This window comes from Phalaenopsis equestris, unplaced genomic scaffold (genome assembly GCF_001263595.1).
Source record: "Phalaenopsis equestris unplaced genomic scaffold, ASM126359v1 Scaffold000384, whole genome shotgun sequence".
Taxonomy (NCBI): Eukaryota; Viridiplantae; Streptophyta; class Magnoliopsida; order Asparagales; family Orchidaceae; genus Phalaenopsis; species Phalaenopsis equestris.
This window is the reverse complement of record NW_018164826.1, coordinates 24,094-44,880: the sequence shown is the minus strand read 5'-3', so window position 1 is coordinate 44,880 and position 20,787 is coordinate 24,094. Positions and strand designations below refer to the sequence as shown.

General features: G+C 28.4%; 2 protein-coding genes across 2 annotated transcripts in view; both read left to right on the top strand.

The window, feature by feature from the left end:
• The window catches only part of LOC110026610 (non-specific lipid-transfer protein-like 1), a 19,600-nt gene extending 6,057 nt beyond the window's left edge, over positions 1-13,543 (top strand). Inside the window, exon 5 of the mRNA XM_020727615.1 lies at positions 13,297-13,543. The gene's annotated coding sequence lies outside the window, so the exon portion shown is untranslated. The remainder of the gene's footprint in view (positions 1-13,296) is intronic.
• LOC110026609 (putative nuclease HARBI1) lies at positions 408-1,396 on the top strand. Its single transcript, XM_020727611.1, has 3 exons — positions 408-794; positions 871-1,102; positions 1,197-1,396. The coding sequence occupies exons 1-3, from the start codon at positions 408-410 to the stop codon at positions 1,394-1,396; spliced, it is 819 nt and encodes a 272-aa protein (XP_020583270.1).
• Positions 13,544-20,787: the final 7,244 nt, after the last annotated feature.

The window sequence follows — 20,787 nt, the reverse complement described above, 5'->3', positions numbered from 1 at the left end:
AAAAAACTTGAGGATTCAACTAGAATGAAAATATTCATGGCGCTTGAGCCTGAAATGCGTCTTGAATATTTGTGGGTTTTGTTCGATGAATGATATTTTTTATGGATTCATTATGTATCAGCACTAAGTGAACTTCTACTTATGTTGATTTATTTTTAATATATGTTTGTCATTCTATATGTGTCATTCTACATGTGTAATCATTTTATATGTAGCAAATGAGAACTTTTATTATTAGCACAATTGTTAACATTTTAAATTGTTGGATAGTTGAATATTAATGTTTATATTTTAAATCATTTAGGATGGATCTGCAACGTGAACGTCGTAGGAGAATGGCATTTGCTACAGCCGTTGCGATATTGTAGTTGGATTATTACCAGCGTAGCACTACTCGCATTCCCCGCATGACATCCACCTTTGTTGGAGATATATGGGTTGGTGAAATGCTTTCGGGACATCCAATAAGATTTAGAAATATATTCAGAATGATGAGACCTATTTTTATGGATCTTCTGCACGAGTTATGTCTAAATCACGGCCTCCAGGGTTCTTCTAGTACTCTGTCTCGGGAGGTGTTGGCTATAACACCGTACATTCTGGCACAGAATGAGTCAATTCGAGGAGCTATGGAAAGATTTCAGCATTCATATGAAACAATTAGTCGTTACTTTTCAAAAGGGATACAAGCACTTGTTAGCTTAGCAGCTCAAATAATTAAACCAGAGGATCCATCATTTGCTACCACTCCAGAACAAATTGTCAACGATCCTCAATATATGCCATATTTCAAGGTAACTATCATTGTTTTTATTTTGTTACATGATATACTTTAATAATATTATTACTCTCTAATGGGCAACTAAACAGAACTATATTGGTGCAATTGACGGTACACACGTTGATGCCCGAATACCTAACAACGAGAAGGTAGCATACATCGGTCGTAGTGGTTCAACAACGCAAAATGGCATGGCCGTATGCGACTTCAACATGTGTTTTACTTTTGTGGTTGCAAGCTGGGACGGAAGTGCACATGACAGTCGAATTTTCTCCTTTGCCACGAGGAATAGATCGCAGTGTTTCCCTCTCCCCCCATCAGGTTAGTTTTGTTTAGTAATTTGAATATGTGGGATTGTGCAATTTTTTATTAACATTGTTTCTCGTACCAGGAAAATATTATCTGGTTGATGCAGGATATCCTATGCAACGGGGATACCTGAAGCCCTACTCGGACACGAGATATCATCTTCCTGATTTTGAGCGAGCTAGTGGCACGGTTCGTGGCAGAAAGGAAATGTTTAATAAACGCCACTCATCTTTACGCGGGGTAATTGAAAGAACATTTGGAGTTTGGAAGAAGAAGTGGGTCATCTTACGTGATATGCCGTCGTAGCCTTTCCAAAAGCAGGTGTCCATTGTGGTTGCAACAATGGCACTTCATAACTTCATCCGATAACATTCCTCACGATCAGATATAGACTTCAGCATTGCTGACAATGATGAACTGAATGTCTTTGAGGAAACTCATTACCTGAGGATGATATAGACTCTAACGAATTTGAAGATCATGATAGTGAAGGTTTGACTGAATTAATTGTTTTAAGGGAGTCTATCACAGATGTTATTTGTGGCTGCTGATCTATCAAATTTTTATTTAATAAGATTATAGGTTTATGTTCATATTCTTTTAATTTTTTTTTTAAATATCTTGAGCTGACATTTGGTTCTTTTGTTTTTTTCGCAATTATACCAACATGACTTCTAGGATATCAGTTACGGATAAAAGTATTTTGTGTTATTTTAGACTACCGTCTCCGTTGCTCACGTCACGTCAGTCTCATAGTTTTGGGAGGTTGTTCTACGGTTGTGTCAAGGGTGTTTTAGCTCGTTGCGGTTTCTTCCGGTAGGCTGACAGTCTCACATATTACACTGCCAGCAGTCATGGGAATTCGATGTTTTCCCTAGTTGATAGTGCAGATGAGGATAGCGTAGCCAGAGTTTCAAATTAAATATTTTAATATTTTTCATTGTAGTTATACTTGTTTTTATCCTTTTTTTATTTCTTCTGGTACTCATGAGAGAGTGAGAACTGTATGTCATCTTTTGAAACTGATCTGTGATGATTATATGCTTTCGCACTATATGCTTCTATATTACCAATAAGCTATTCTGAATAAGCTGCCCTAAACAGTTTTATCAGACGGACAGAAATGTCATTTAACCACCAATAAGCTAATATGAATAAGCTGTCTCAAACAGTAAGCCAGATTATTCTGATAATCTGAAGATTATTAGATTATTAGAATAATCTGCTTATCAGCATATTATAAATAATCAATAACTGTGTCAAACAGACCCTTAGTGTGTTAAGCTGAACATATCAGACGAGGCTGGCCTTTAAAAATACAAAAATTAATAGATTTCCTCAACGTCATCAAATTGATTGGCTTTGCTCCACTATTTATTATCTAAAACTGAATACATGGAATGTAATTTTCTAAAGGCCTTCGTTTAGATAGATCTAAAACTGAATACATGAAATATAATTTTAGTAATAATAGCTTTAGTGACAGTATTATAACTATGGGTGATAAAATCATTAAAAGGTGTGAACACTTTAGATATCTCGGGTTTATTGTTCAAAGTGACGGTGATATAGATGGGTATGCTATTAGTAGAATCCAGGTTGGTTGTTTGAAGTGGAGGAATGCATCAAGCATATTATGTGATAGAAAAATACAGCTTAGACTGAAAGGAAAAATTTATAAGATGGTGGTGAGACCTGTAATGCTCTATGGCACATAACGTTGGGCTTTAAAAGAGAAGCATAAAACATAGTTATGTGTTGTTGAGATGAGAATGCTTAGGTGGATCAGTGGCTTAACTCTTGGAGACAATGTGAAATGAATATATCTGTGACAGGGTTGGTGTAGTTCCAGTGACAGACAAGATTAGAGAAAGTCGTTTTAGATGGTTTGGTCACATTAAACGTCGACCATCTGATGATCTGGTTAGGAGTGTAGATGTTATAGATTCAACTTATGCTAAGAAAGGTAGAGGAAGACCTAAAAAGACTTGGGCATATCGTATAAAAAATGATTTTAATTTATTAGAATTAAATTAAATTATGACACTCAATAAGATGCAATGGAGAAAAAGGATTCACGTAGCCGACCCCACTTAGTGGGATAAAGGCTTGTTGTTGTTGTTGTACTCCACTATTTATTATCTAAGAGAAAATGACTTAGCCGAAGCTTTTATTAAGGCTTTGATAAGCCTTATTAAAAAAATTCTTCATGCTAATAAGAAAGAATGACATGAAAAACTCTTAGAAGCTTTTTGGGCATATTGTAATATATATCGTACACATTATTCTCTCTATAAACACTGACTATTAGGTACAAAACAGTCCTTCCATTGGAAGAAGAATTACCTTCATTACGGTTTGCTGTGAGCAACAATATTAATAGTGATCAAAATATCCAACTTAAGTTAGAGGCGTTGGATAACCTAGATGGGTTTAGGTTGCAAGCTCAACAGAAACTAGAATGTATCGTGCCTGAATGGCTAAAGTTTGCGATAAATTAGTAAGGCCAATAACTTTAACGGTTGGAGATATGGTGTCGGTTCTACGCCACCTCATTTTGAATTACCGTCATAAACACGGGAAATTTGAGCTAACTTAGGAAGGACCTTCTGTGATCGAAAAGGTCTATGATGGAGGTACTTATTTGTTAGTTGATGTAGCTGGATCTCATCAAATATCCTCGATCAAAAAGAGATATTTAAAGAAATATTATGCTTAGGCATATTTTGTAATTGTTGTATGAGAGTTGATAAACAAAGCCTTGATGTACTTTTTGACTCATTCAATCATTATATGAATATATAATTTGACATGTTTCATTTATGTGTAAGTTGTATGCAATGATTGTTTATGTTTGGTAAGAAATCATTTAATTAAATTCATGTTTAATACTTGATAAATGTAAGATGAGTCATGCACTTCCCTTAACATGTTTTTCGGTTACGCATTTATGTGGGGTCCGAATCAATAATATTCCACTAACGACATATGAATATGGTATATCCCCAAGGAGTGTACTTGAGATTGGTGTAAATCTAAACGTTTTAAGGTTAGATCACCTTATTTATCTAACATCTTTTATATCTTAATTTACTAAGCCAATTTTAATTGCCTTATCCAAAACATCTTATGATTAGACCACCTTGTTTATCTAACATCTTTGATATTTTGAAGTCTTTTAGTTTACAGGAAAAAAATAATGTAACTTACATTTAAATGGTTTTGTCACTTAGCTTGCACTTTATAATATCAATTGCAGTGAGTACTAATTAGTTACTAGAAGTAAAAATGTATGTAGACCACGATACGAAATATGAAAATATAAATTAAGCAAACATCATGACATAATTAATTTTAAATTTGGGTTTTTAAGTAAGAAATAATGCTGAACAGATTAGAGGAAAAACAAGGATGATAATTAACTATAGAAAACTTAATGACAACACTAAATTTGACGGTTATTTCCTATCAAATAAAGAAGTATTAATAAATTATATTAAGACGGCTAAATGATTTTCTAAATTAGATTGTAAATCAGACTTTTGACAAATTATCATATAGCATAATAGTAGAGAATTTACCGCCTTTATTACTCCTCGAGACCACTACCAATGGAACGTTATGTCTTTTGGATTAAAAATGCTCCATAGATAGTTCAAAGACGTATCAACACTATCTCTTTTGAATTATCCTATTTTTGCCTTATTTATGTAGATGATATTTTAATATTTAACCAAACTATTAAGCAACACTTAAAACATTTAGCCTAACTTTCACTAAAAACACAAAAATATGGAAGAACTCTGAGTAAAAAAAAAGCTGTTTTTGTAACCATCACTATTTAAATTTTAAGACTCATTATAGATAAATGCGCAATCGAATTACAAGAGCATGTTTTCTAAAAAAATTGAATATTTCAAACAAATTACTGATCAAAAAGATTTACAACGTTTTTTATGCTGAGACATTTATAAAAATTCTAGTGGAGTTGCGACCCCATTATCAAAGAAGTTACGAACAAATATAACTTGGTCTTGGGATGAAAAAGACAAAAAAATTACCACATATTAATGACTTATCTTTCAAAATTATATTTATTTATATTTGGTGATTATTTAATTATAGAAACTGACATCTCTGAATTAGCATGAGGAGCCATCTTAAAAGCCCGATGAAATTTTGCTGAGCTTTTATGCAGATACAGCTCGGGTACGTATACAACAACAACAACATAATTATCATATTAACAAAAAAAAATTATTAGCAATAAAAAAAATAATTGAAAAATTCAAGTTTTTTTAAATGAAACATTTTTTATTAGAACATATAATAAAATAATTATTTCATTTATAAAATAAAAAATTGTAGATTTTTTACCTAATAAAAGATTAATACGATGACAAAACTTATTTTTTGCATATACTTTTAATATAACATATATTGAGAAAAATAAAAATGCTATTGCTAACATTTTGACACATGAATTATGCAAGAAGTAAATACATATGTTGAAAATATGGAAATAGCCGACGAAGTCGACAAGTCTCTCCCAGACTTGAATAGTTATTCAGGAATATATGAATTACAAATATGGACATTAGAATGTGAAATTGCCTACGACAATAACATTCTAAATGAATTAGTAAAAGTAACAAATTATCTGAGTCGATAAATCTATGTAGATGAATTACCCTAAATTACTGAATTATGAAAAATACATGATTTTACAAATCTTATAATTACAAAAGAAGCATCCGTTTCTTCCATTACAAAAGAGACATCCACCTCTTAAATTACAAAAGCAGCATACACTTCTTTAATTGCTGAATTATGAGATTTTACAGATCTCAAAATTACAAAATTATCTCTATATGAAAAAAAAAATTAATTCTCAGATTTATTTTCATACGGTTGAAAATTTTCAAGTCATCGAGATGTATGAAAATACAGATTTCAAACTAATCTCTGAATTATATAAATGTGTCTTAATACACATGATTTATTTAGAAGATGAAATTTTTTTAAAAGAATTACCAAAATCAGTTGTTGATGCCGTTGAAACATTTCACATAGTTGTTAAGCACTGAAATATATATATGAAACTATATCAAACTTATCCCGAACCACGAGAATGAATTATTTCATTTATACAACTTGAAATTCATAGTTAATCTTATACCCCAAGATGTAAACCGAGTGAAATATTATCTCAGATATCTAAATCAGATGATTTATGCCAAATATGAAATGAAACTAGAAGACTAGATCCAACTAATATTTTAGTTTATCATTGCTCGGAACACTTATTCATATATCATCATTGTAAGCAGCTAACGTGCAAGGTACATGAAGTCATGTATTAAAGTTGGGTTTCTATTCTCAGCAGAAATATTGTTGCAGCTAGCAAAGAAGTAAAGAAATTATTTTGCCAGAAATTAAAAAAAAAAAGAAAAAAAAAACATAAATGTATGCATTGTTAGAAACATGATACTTTACAAGGAGTATTGTACAAACTTGAGCTAGAAATAGTGGGATGTAAAAAAAAATAGCTGCAAAACGAAATAATTATCAGAAAATAATCTTCCGTACAATTACATACCCTTCACCAGTCTGTAAAGCAAAAAAAATATAAAAAAAGGAATCTAATTGTACTGCAATAACTCTCCACCAACTAAATTATCACAGACTTTATTTTCCACCAGTTGAATTATTGATCACTTATGCAGAAGCGAATTATTGAAGATATTGCCAGCCACGACGACTACAGGGTCTTTCACGACCTATATAAAACTCTATTATTTGAAGCTAGAGGCAGAGCGAAAATTAGCAATTTCTCTTCTTTTTTTTCTTTCTTCCTTTATTGTAATTAAAATATGTGTGCTAGTCATAACGGCTAAATAATGTCTTCTCGTTTGAATATCTGTAAGTATGTTATAAAATATGTAAGGTTGTCATGTTTTATTCTTATCGTTTGCTTATAATAATATATGCTATTATATGTCTACTTATTCTAGCTACTGTTAGTGTAGGAAATGAATTATAACTGTGCTTTGCATTTTTGAAGTAATTATATAAGGTTGCAGTCTGTTGATGATCTGAGATTGATCATTTGTCGAGCCCGTATTTTTTCTAGAAATTCACGGAGAATAATATTATATGAACCGGAGATGTTTAGGTCGAGCCCTAGAATAGACAGAAATAATGTAAGATAATATTAGGATAAGCTCTCAATAGGAAGCATGATGAACCCTAGTATTCTATAAGATACAGAATATAGAATAGTGAGAAAAATTTGTTAAAAATGAAAGTTAATATAAAAAGTTTAGATTTAGAAATGAAAAATCTTAAAAAAAATTAGAAATATAGAAGAAAAAATAGAAAAAATAAAAGTATCTAACAAAAAATCTGAGACATTGAAGTCATAAAAAATGGTAGCAGAGCCTGTCAATCAACAAACCAAAATATATGAATGTCCGAAACATATTAATTGCTTTTGCACACTTTCATGGTCTTATAGATCTTTTTGTTCTTTTTATGAATTTCAATTAAAAGAAGAAAAAAAATAAATGACTTCTACTTTTAGATGAACTTAGTGCTGATATATTTGATTAATTTGATACTGAAGAAATTCTATCTAGAACAAGAATTTAATAGAATTTGTAAATTATTACAAATAAATATTAAATCTTCCTTGGGAAATTGCAATGAATGGATTATTATTAATTATATGATCCTAAAACAACAATTTGAATTAGGATTATATTAAAAAATTATACTTAACAATCAAATCTTCAATTAAAAAAAATTAAATTCTTTAAAAATATAATTCAATTCATATATAAAAAAGTAGTCTGACATAGTAAACATTTCTAATATACATGAATTAGGCTTAAAGTAATTCAATATCTGTATTTACTTCATGAGCTATATCTGCCCAAAAGCTCACTAGAATTTCGTGAGGCTTTTAAAATGAGTCCCATGCTAATTCAGAGCTGTCAATTTCTATAATTAAATAATCACTAGGTATATATAAATGAAAGTTTGGAAGATTTTTACATAAATCTTTAATCTGTTGTAAATTTTTTCGGTCTTTTTCATCCCAAGATTAAGTTATATTTTTTCATAAATTAATTTGTAACTGGGCTCGTAACTCAGCGAGGTTTTTGATAAATGCCTCAACGTAATTGATATATCTTAAAAAACATTGTAAATCTTTTTTATTAGTTTTTTTTTTAAATAGTCAATTTTTGTTAAAACATTCTCTTGTAATTCGATGGGGCCTTTATTTATAATGAGTCCTAAAAATTTAATAGTATTGGTTACAAAAACAACTTTCTTTTTACTTAGCTATTTTATGTTTTTGTGTTATTTGTGAAAATAAAACTAAATATTTTAAGTGCTGCGTAATAGTTTGGTTGAATATTAAAATATCATCTATATAAATAAGACAAAAATGAGATAATTAAACAAAGATAATATCCATACGTCTTTGAAATATCCGTGGAATGTTTTTTAATCCGAAAGATATAACGTTTAATTGGTAGTGGCCTTGAGGAGTACTGAATGCGGTAAATTCTCTACTATTTAGGTGCATCATAATTTGCCAGATTTGATTTACAATCTAATTTAGAGTACTATTTAGCCTTCTCAATATGATTTATTATTAATTCTTTATTTGGTTGAAAATAACCATCAAATTTTGTGTTATCATTAAGCTTTTTATAGTTAATTACCATCATTGCTTTTCCTCTAATATGTTCAACATGGTTTCTTCCTAAAAAAGCAGGACTACTATGTGGACTGTTGAGATTTTATAATTCTTGAATTTGAGTCAAAAATTTTTTTATCTTCATATGTATAAGTCATAGGGCACAGTCTAATGATAAGATAATGATTAATTGATTCAATAATTGCAAAAAGCTCGTCTTGAGACCACAGTTGTAAATGATTTTCTAAAAATGAAGGTTAAATGGAGAGGATGCACAAGCATGAAGTTCAGTAAGTTTAGAATTTTCCTGGGAAATGGCTATATATGTGAGTGAAGGTTAAATAGATGAGGAAAAAATAGTTTTTATGATTTGATCTAGAGTAGAATCACCACGTTTGTTGCGAAAAGTGGGTGCGGTGAAATGGAAGGCAGATGTACGTAGAATTGGACAAAGAAGTGGGATATTGGTGGGTATAACCAAGGTGATTTTTGCTGAAGATTGAGTAAATGAGAGAAATATTTTAAAGAAATTATTTCCTAATATTAAATCAGGGTCATTATAAGTGAGACTCCAAATTTAGGAATTTTTATAAGAGCAGATTGAATATGAATTAATTGATTGGTCTAATATTCATTGATAATTTGGAGACCACTAAAGATTTCAAGTAGTAGTGTTCGATATGTAAAAGGATATGATTCGAAAGATTAAATGAAGGAGTTATTTCTAATTCACTAATTTCTTCAGGTTGAATTATATGACCTATATGAGAGAAGAGAGGATCTAAATGAATTTGATTGATATTTGGTTTAAATGCTACTGTATTATGTTGATTATCATATGCATAAACAGTTTGATAAGTAATGCTATAAACTGCTTTTCCTTCACGTAATTTTAGTCTGTCTAGTTTATTCTCAATATATGAGGTCGATCATTAATATTTACATCATAGTTTGAGTGTAAATTAAACATTAAAGTTTGATAACATAGATTTCTTTGTATAACACGTAATAAGTCATCTTTTTTAGAATGTATAAATCTGTTATCATAAAGCCAGATAGTTATAGGGCTATCAATAACTTTACGAAAGTATGCCTTTATTAAAATTTGAATTTTTTCAAAAAATATATGTTTAAATTTTTCAAGATTTTTAATCCTTTCTTAATCTTGTTGCTTTATTTGTTGATTATATAAAGGTATTCATGTACTTCCTTTGACATTTAGTATATCAATGGGATGTTCTCCCTGACGAATACTTTAACGTATACTTTTTTTTCAAGATGAAAATCAACATATTTAAACAGTCTTTAGTTCCTAAAGATAATTTTCATTTTCGTATCTTATTGTAAGCCTATTCGGATAATGTAACGTCTTTCATATTCAATAGATTTATCATTAAATATATCTGATTCAATGTTTTTTTATTAATCAGAATATATTATTCTTCTATTTCATTATGAGAATTACTTATATTTATCAAGCTTTCTTTAATATCCGATAGTTCATAAATATCTTCGCTATCTCTGTCAGAAAAATTAAAAATTGGCTCTAGTTCATTTTCATTTATAATTGTTACAAAAATTGACATAACTTACTTTATTCCTTTGGGGACATTTATTTACATAGTATCATTCCTGTTTACAAATCCAACATTTACTAATTATGACTTTTTTCGTATTTGTATTAGTTTTGGTCATATTTCCATTTTTTAGAAGTTCTTTTATTAATTTTAAAATGTCTTCTTTATATTTTATTAATTTTTTTATTATTTTTTGTAGAGCAATTGAAACTGTTATTAGAAGAGGATCAACCCCATTGCTGAGCAACTAAATTTAAATTTTCACAACAAAATGATTGTTTATTTTGTTTATATAAATTATAATAATGACAAGCTTCAGCTGACTTCTCTAAAGCGTATTGTATACGACTTCTTAGAGTAATGTCATTTGGATGTAATTTTGTAAATTCATAACTCCATAGAATACTATATGGTTTGGGTAGTTTATAGAAATACATATTGAATTATAATAATCGATCATCGACTAGGATATCATAAAATTTTTTTTTGATAATTTTAACTATATTCATTTAAGTAACAAATATTGTAAATATTTAAGCCTATTATCTTTTGTTTAGTAATATCTGATTGATATTTCTGTTTTTCTGCTTTGGTAGTAAATTTAATTTTATGTCTTAGGAATTCACTTTTTATAAAATCACCATGAATGTTTGGTCATTTATCATGTGTATTAATAGTTCTTTCAGCTAAACAAGTATCTCTAATACTTTATTTTTGATTATCTTTTTGTCTAAGAAATCTTTTTTTCACAATTTTAGTAAGTGTATTTTCTAAAATTTCGTAGGCATTTTCGTATTTTAAATTATAATTATATATATCCAAGTTATTTTCTATTACCCATTTATCGATTATTTCATTAATATTTTTGAAACAATCAATATTTAAATAGATGCTGTGTCCACTAATGAGTTTAGGTATGTGATTTGGATCTTTGATCTTGATTGATTTGGTCCTGGAATAGGAATACGTTTGATACTTGGTGGTAGACAATGTGCATAAGAATTAGTATTGTGACTTATACTAGCTTTATTAGAATTAGATTGAATAGACATTTATATTGATTGATTGTTAGGCGGAGTTGGAGTATCGATTGAAGGATAATTAAAAGAAGTATTCCTGAATTGGTGTTCAGTTAGATCATTATATAAATCTTTTATTTCATTTTCAGTTGGAGAAAGTTCCCCGACTGAAATGATTTCATTAATTCTCATAGCTCCTTGTATTATTTCATTGTGAACTATGCTTAGTTTGATTCATCCAGCCAAAAATGTTTTGTTGAGAGGAAAATCTTTCTACGTTGCAATATTCAACAAGAGTAGCTGTGATAGCTATATTACTATTTAGAATTTGTTGGTTCTGAATTAGTCTTAAGCCCAATTCATATACATTACAAGTGATTTATGTATGGGCTAATTTTTTATATCTGGATTGGATTATGTTTTTAAAGAGTTTAATTTTTTCTAATTGACTTTGGTTTAACTCCATAAATTAACGAGTTGGTCGTTAAGTATAGTTTCTGAATATAATCCTAATTTAAATTATTGTTTTAGGGTCATATAACTAATAATAATCCTTTCATTAGAATTTCCTAAGGGAGATTTGATATAAAAAATTTGCTCTTTTGAAAAGACTTCTAATTGTTTATTATTTATATTTATTTGTAATAAATTATGTTAAATTCATTTTCTAGATAGAATTTATTCAACATAAAATTTATTAATTATAGATGCACTAAGTTCATCAAAAAGTAGATGTCTTTTTAATTTTTTTTCTTCTTTTAATTGAAATTTATAAGAGAAACAAAAAGATCTATAAGACCATGAAGTTGTGCAAAAATATTTAATATGTTTTGGACATTCTTATGTTTTGGTATGTTGATCATCAGACTTTGATACCATTTTCTGTGTCTTCGATGTCTCAGATTTTTTATTACATAATTTTATTTTTTCTATCCGTTCTTATATATTTAGAATATTTATTTTTTGAATTTTCATCCCTAAATTTAATATTTTTATATTATCTTTCATTTGTAACAAAATTTTCTCATTCTCCTGTCTTCTGTATATTATAAAATGCTCGGGTCCATCATGCTTCTTATTGAGAGCTTATCCTAATATTATCTTACGTTGTTTCTGCCTATTCTAAGATTTACCTCAACATTCCGGTTCATATTATATTATTGTCCATGACTTTCTAGAGAAAATAAGTGTTCGACAAATGATCAATTTAAGATCATCAACAAACTACAACCTTATATAATTACTATAGAGATGCAAATCTTAACTTTAATTCGTTTCTTACACTAAGCGTAGCTAGAAGTGATAGAAACAAAATAACATAATATTATTATAAGCAAACAATAAGAGTAAAACATAATGTTACATACTTTATAACATACTTACAGACATCTGAAAGAGAAGATTTTATTTAGTCGCTATGGCTAGCATACATTTTTTGATTGCAAGAGGAGGGCGAAGAAAGAAGAAGAATAAAATAAGAAGAGAAGATGCTAATTTTCGCTCTGGCTCTAGCTTCGGAAAATAGAACTTTTTATAGGCCGTGAAATACTCTGTAGTCGTCATGACTGACGATATCTTCAATAATTCGCTTCTGCATACCATTAATTCAGTTGGTAGAGAATGAAGTCGACAATAATTGAGTCAGTGGAGAGTTATTGCGGTATGATTATATTCATTTTTTATAATTGTTCTGCTTTACAAGCTGGTGGAGAGTAAGTTCTTGTACGAAATATTCTTTTTTGATAATTATTTCACTTTACAACTGTTTTCTTTATATCTAACTATTTCTGGCTTCAAGCTTCTCTCCTACTCCCTATAGAGTATCCCGCTTCTGACAATACATACATTTATGTTTTTTTTTTTTGTAATTTTTGGCAAAATAATTCTTTTACTTCTTTGCAAGCTGTAACATTATTTCTGCAAGACTTCATGTAGCTTGCGTGTCGGCTGCTTGTAATGACGATGTATGAATAAGTATTCCGAGCAATGATAGACCCAAATATTACTTGGATCTAGCTTTTTAGTTTCATTCCATATTTGGTATAAATCATCTAATTTAGATCACTGAGATAATATTTTAGTTGGTTTATGTTTAAGAGTATAAGGTTCGTTGCTAATTAAGAGCTGTATAAATGAGATAATTCATTCTCATGGTTGGGGATAAGTTTGATATAATTTCATATATATAATCCAATGGTTGGTCATGTGGAATGTTTCCAAGACATCAATAACTAGTTTTGATAATTCTTTTAGAAGATTTTCATATTCTAAATATATCATGCGTACTAAGCAGTATTTATATAATTCCGAGATAAGTTTGAAATCTGTATTTCCATACATATAGAGAATTTGTGATTTTTCAGCCGTTTGATGATAAATCTGAGCATTAATTCTTTCATCATATAAAGATAATTGTTGCCATTTATCGGCTATTTTTGTAATACTCTTTGCAAAATTAATTGATGTATTTTGCACAACCATGGCATAATAAGGTATTTTATGTGAAGTGGGTACTTTTATAATTTTGAGATTTGTAAAATTTCATAATTGAGTAATTGAGGAGGTGGATGCCTCTTTTGTAATTAAAGAAGCAGATGCTTCTTTTGTAATTGTCAGATTTGTAAAATTTTATATTTTTCGTAATTCAATAATTGAGGATAATTCGTTTGCATGGATTTCTCCACTCAGATAATTATTTACTTCTATTAATTCCTTTAAAATGTTATTGTTGTAGACAATTTCATATTATAATTTTCATATTTGTAATTCAAGTACTTCTAAATAACTGTTCAAGTTTGGGAGAGACTTGTCGTCGGCTTCACCAGCTATGTCGTATATTTTTATATTTTCAATATCTATATTTATTTTTGGCATAATTTACTCGTCAAAATGTCAGCAAGAGTATTTTTATTTCCCTCAATATATTCTATATCAACCAACTTTGTCATCATATTAATCTCTTATTAGGTAAATAATCTACAAATTTTCTTTTTGTAAATGAAATAGCTGTTTTATTATCTATTCCAATTGAAAATGTTTAATTTAAAAAGATATCAAAATTTTTAATTGCTTTTTGATGCTAATAATTCCCTTTCATTGATATGATATTTATGCTATTTTGTTGTATACATATTTGAGCTATATCTGCACAAAAGCTTGGTAGAATCTCGTCGAGCTTTTAAGATGGCTCTCATGCTAATTCAGAGCTGTCAGTTTCTATAAGTAAATAATCAACATATAAAAATTGTAATTGTATTTTAGTAGGCATGAATTTTCTCCAATAACATATTATTACATTTGCATATGATTTTGTTCATATAGATAAAAATACTCTATAATGAAATGACCGTCTTTCATAGCTATATCACGGTAGAACTATATAGTCTTATATATGAACTTATTCCTATACATGCGCTATGTGATACTGGTAGTGATATCTTGCTTCCACACCATATCCCCCTATACATATCGAGCCACTACTACTCGAAACCTTAAATGGTCTCCGAACTATCAATGAATATTGGACTCATCAATTAATTCTTATTCAACCTGCTTTTATTAAAATTCCAAAATTATGATGTCTGACTAATAACGACCCTGAATTAATATTAGGAAAAAATTCTTAAAACTTTTCTCTCATTTACTTAATTTTCAACAACAATCACCTTGGTTACACCCACCAATATCTCACTTCCATGTCCAATTCTATGTACACATGTCTTCCATTCCACTGCACACACTTTTCTTAGTTAACGTGGTGATTCTACTCTAGATCAAATCATAAGAACTACTTTTTCTCATCTATTTAATCTTCACTCATAATATATACAATAATTTTCCCTGAAAATTCTAAACTTACTGAACTTCGCGCTTGTGCATTCTCTCTATTTAACCCTTCATTTTCAGGGAATCCTTTACAATTCTAGTCTCAAGATGAGCTCGTCGCAATTATTGAACCAATTAATCATTTTCTTATCATTAGAATGCGCCTTATGAAATATACTTCTGAAGATAAAAAAAAATTCAGACTCAAATTCAAGAATTATTAAATCTGAAATTAATTAAGGCAAGTAAGAGTCCACATAGTAGTCTCATTTTTTTAAGAATAAATCATGCTGGAAATAGCGAAGATGGTAATTAACTATAAAAAATTTAATGGTAATACAAAATTTGCTAATTATTTCCTACCAAATAAAGAAGTATTAATAAATGATATTAAGATGACTAAATGGTTCTCTAAATTAGATTATAAATCAGGCTTTTAGCAAATTATGATGCATCTAAATAGTAGAGAATTTATCGTCTTCAGTACTCCTCAATGTCACTATCAATGAAACGTTATTTCTTTCGGATTAAAAAACGCCCCACAAATATTTCAAAGACGTATTTATACTATCTTTGCTGAATTATCCCATTTTTGTCTTATTTATGTAGATATTTTAATATTCAGCCAAACTATTACGCAACACTTAATATATTTAGCTTTATTTTCACAAAAACATAAAAAACATGGAATAACTTCGAGTAAAAAGAAAACTGCCTTTGTAATCAATACTATTAAATTTTTAGGACTCATTTTAGATAAAGGCGCAGTCCAATTACAAGAGCATGTTTTAACAAAAATGGATTCTTTTAAATAAATTACTAATAAAAGAGATTTACGTTTTTTAGGATGTATTAATTACGCTGATGCATTTATAAAAAACCTCACTGAGTTACGAGCCTCGTTACAAAAAAGTAACAAAAAAATATAGCTTAGTCTTATGATGAAAACGACAAAAAAATTTTACAACAGATTAAAGATTTATGTAAAAATCCTCCAAAATTACATTTATTTGTCCCTGATGATTATTTAATTAGAAACTGACAGCTCTGAATTTGCTTGGGGAGCCATCTTAAAAACCCGACGAATTCTATTGAGATTTTGTGTAGATATAGCTCAGGTACGTATACAATAACAAATTAAAATTATCATATTAATGAAAAAGAATTATTAACAATAAAAAAAATAAAAAGTTTGAGATATTTTTAAATGAAAAAATTTTAATTAGAACAGATAATAAAATAGTTATTTTATTTATAGAAGGCAAAATCATGCATTCTTTACCTAATAAAGGATTAATACGATGGAAAAGCTGGTTTTCTACACATACTTTTAATATAGAGGGAAACAAAAATGCTCTTGCTGACATTTTGACACATGAATTATGCAGTAAGTAAATACATATATTGAAAGTATGGAAATATACGACATAGCCGGTGAAGCCGCCGACAATTCTCTCGCAGACTTGAACAATTATTTTGAAATACTTGAATTATAAATATACAAATTAGAATGTGAAATTGTCAACGACAATAACATTCTAAAGGAATTAATAAAAGTAATGAATTATCTAAGTGGAGAAATCCATGAATACGAATTGCCATCATTTATTGATTTATGAAAGATACGAGATTTTGTAAATCTCAGAATTACAAAAGAGGCATCCGCTTCTTCAATTACAAAAGAGATGTCCACCTCTTTAATTGCTGAATTATGAGATTTTATAAATTTCAAAATTACAAAAGAAGTACCCACATCTTTAAATAAAAGACCATATGCCAATGTTTTGCAAAATATATCAGTTAACTCTGCAAAGAGTATTACAAAAATAACTGATGTGTGACAATAATTATCCCTATATGAGGAAAAAATTAATTCTCAGATTTATTTTCATATGACTAAAAAATTCCAAGTCGTTTATATATATGAAAATACAAATTCTAAACTTATGTCTGAATTGTATAAATGCGGCTTAGCACACATGATTTTTTTAGAAAATGAAAATTTTCTAAAAAAATTACCAAAACCAATTGTTGATGCTGTGAAAACATTCTACATGGTTGTCAAACACTTATAAAAAAGGAATCTAATTGCACGACAATAACTCTCCACCGATTCAGTAATCGCCGACTTTATTCTCTACCAACTGAATTATTAGTCATATATGCATACGCGACTTATTAAAGTTATCGGCAGCCATGACGACTGCGGGGTTTTTCACGACCTATATAAGCTTTTATTCTTTGAAGCTAGAGGTGAAGCGAAAATTTGCAACTTCTCTTCTTCTTTTTCTTTCTTCCTCCATTTTTAAACAAAATATATGTGCTAGCTATAGCTGCTAAATAAAATCTCCTCGCTCGAATGTCTGTAAATATGTTATAAAATATGTAATGTTATCATGTTTTATTCTTATTGTTTGTTTATAATAGAATTATGTTATTTTGTTTCTACTTCTTGTAGCCACGCTTAATGAAAGAAACAAGCTAAAATTGTACTTCGCATATCTGAAGTAATTATATTGGGCTGTGGTCTGTTGATGATCTGAGATTGATCATTTGTCGAGCCCATATTTTCTCTTGAAAAACACAAAAAAAATAATATAATATGAACCAGAGATGTTGAAGTCAAACCCTAAAATAGACAACATAAGATAGTATTAGGATATACTCTTAGTATGAAGCATGATGGACTCTAGTATTTAATAATATATAGAAGGCAGAACAGAAAAAAATGTTAAAAATGGAAGATAATATAAAAATATTAGATTTAGAAACAAAAAATCTAAAAACAAATATTAGAAATATAGAAGAACGAATAGAAAAAAAATAAAATTATCTAATAAAAAATCTGAGACATTAAATGCAAAAAAATGGTATGAGAGCCTCACGATCAACAAACTAATACATATGAATTTCCAAAACATATAAATTGCTTCTGCACACTTTCATGATCTTGTAGATCTTTTTGTTCTTCTTATGAATTTTAATTGAAGGAAGAAAAAGAATTAAAAATACATATACTTTTAGATGAATTTAGTGCAGATATATTTGATAAATTTGATGTTGAATAAATTCTATTTAGAACAAGAATTTAACAAAATTTGTGAATTATTACAAATAAATATAAAAAATAAAAAATTAGAAGCTTTTTTAAAAGAGCAAACTTTTCATGTGAAATCTCCCTTGGGAAATTCTAATGAATGTATTATTACTAGTTATATGATCTTAAAACAACAATTTCAATTAGGATTATATACAAAAACTATAACTAACGACCAACTCGCTAATTTATGAAGTTAAACCAAAGTCAATTAGAAAAAATAAATTCTTTAAAAACATAATCCAATCCAGATATAAAAAATTAGCCAACACAAAAAACACTTCTAACATACATGAATTAGACTTGAGACTAATTCAGAACCAACAAAATCTAAATAGTAATATAGCGATTCAACAATTCTTGCTGAATGCTGAAACATAGAAAGATTTTCCTCTCAACTAGACAATCTTGGCTAGATGAATCAAACTAAGCATCGTTCATAAGGAAATATATAAGTAGCTATCAGAATTAATGTAATCATTTCGATCGAAGAATCCTCCAACTGAAAATGAATGCTCTAATAAAATACCAATTCATCAATACTTCTGTTAATTATCTTTCAATCGATATTCCAACTTCGCCTAACAATCAATCAATAGGAATGTCTATTCAATCTAATTCAAATGAAGCTAATACAAGTTACAATAATAGTTCTTATGCACAATACCTATCATCAAGTATTAAACATATCCCTACTTCAAGACCAAATCAATCAGGATCAAAAATCCAAAATGACATACCTGAACCCATCCGTGGACACAATATCTTTTTAAATATTGATTGTTTCAAAAATATTAATGAAATAATCGATAAATTGGTAATAGAAAATATATTAGCTATATATAATTATAATTTAAAAGGCGAAGCTATCTATGAATTTTTAGAAAATACACTTACTATAATTGCAAAAAAATGATTTCTTGGAATGAAAGATAATAAAAAATAGAGTATTAGAGATACTTGTTTAGGTGAAAGAACTATCAGTGCACTGACAATTAGCCAAATATTTATATTGATTTTATATAAAAAAAGAATTCTTAGGATATAGAACTAAATTTACTAATGAAGCAGAAAAACATAAATATCAATAAGATATTGCTAAACGAAAGATAACAACCTTAAGTATTTTGCAATATTTGTTGTTTAAATGAATATAGATGCGATTATAAAAATCTTCTATGATATCATAACCGATGATTGATTGTTATATTTGGATATGTATTTCTATAAATTATACGAACCATATAATATTTTATAGAGTCAAGAGTTTACAAAATTACATCCAAATGACATTACTCTAAGAAGCTGTATACAATACACTTTAGAGAAGTTAGCTGTAGCTTGTCAGTATCTTGATTTACATAAACAAAATGAACAATATAATCTATCATTATGTTGTGAAAATTCAGATTTAGTTACTCAGTAATGGGGTTGCTCATCTTTTTATAACAATTGTAATTGCTCTGCAAAAAATAAAAAGAAATTTTTTTTTTAAGAAAATAGAAAAAAGACATTTTAATCCTGATAAAAAAACTTTTAGAAAAAAGGATAATAGGACCAACAATAATACAAATACTAAAAAAGTCAGAATTAGTAAATGCTAGATTTGTAGGAATGACACTATACAAATAAATGTCCCCAAAGGACTAAAGTTAGTCATGTAAAGTTTGTAACAATTATAAATGAAAATGAATTAGAGTCAGTTTTCAATTCTTCTGATATAGATAGCGAAGATATTTATGAACTATTAGGTACTGAAGAAAATTTGATAAATATAAGTTATTCTAATAATGAACTAGAAGTATATTTATATTTTGATTAATAGATGAAAACATTGAATCATACATAAATAGTGACAACTCTAGTGAATATGAAATACATATTACATTATCTGAAGAGGCTTACAACAAGATACAAAATTGAAAATTATCTTTAGAAATTAAAGACTGTTTTGATATGCTTATTTTTCTCTAGAAAAAATATATTATAATATTCATCAGGGAGAACATCTCATTAATATACTAAATGTCGAAGGAAGTACATTAATACCTCTATATAATTAACAAATAAAATGACAAGATTTAGAAAGGATTAAGAACCATAAAAAATATAAACATATATTTTTTTAGAGGAATTCATATTTTAATTAAGACATGCTTTTGTAAAGGTATTGATAGCCGTATAACTATCTAGCTTTATGATGATAGAATTGTACATTCTAAAAAAGATGCCTTATTTAAGTGTTATAAAAGTAAATAAATCCATGTTATCAAAATTTAATGTTTAATTTACACTCAAACTATATTGTAAATATTAATGATCGATATTTAGACCGATCTCTTACACTACGACATAAACTGGGTAGAGTAAAATTACGTGAAAAGGGTGCAGTCTATAGCATTACTTATTGACAACGACTTTATATATGCTTTAAAATACAAGTTTTTAATCTTGTTGCTAGAAGATTTAAT

What these genes read in the sequence shown, in the direction of transcription:
- LOC110026609 (XM_020727611.1), top strand. Translation starts at nt 408, where the DNA reads ATGACATCCACCTTTGTTGGAGATATATGGGTTGGTGAAATGCTTTCG. An exon ending in AATATATGCCATATTTCAAG is followed by an intron (nt 795 to 870) that starts GTAACTATCATT and finishes GCAACTAAACAG; the next exon opens with AACTATATTGGTGCAATTGA. An exon ending in TTTCCCTCTCCCCCCATCAG is followed by an intron (nt 1,103 to 1,196) that starts GTTAGTTTTGTT and finishes TGGTTGATGCAG; the next exon opens with GATATCCTATGCAACGGGGA.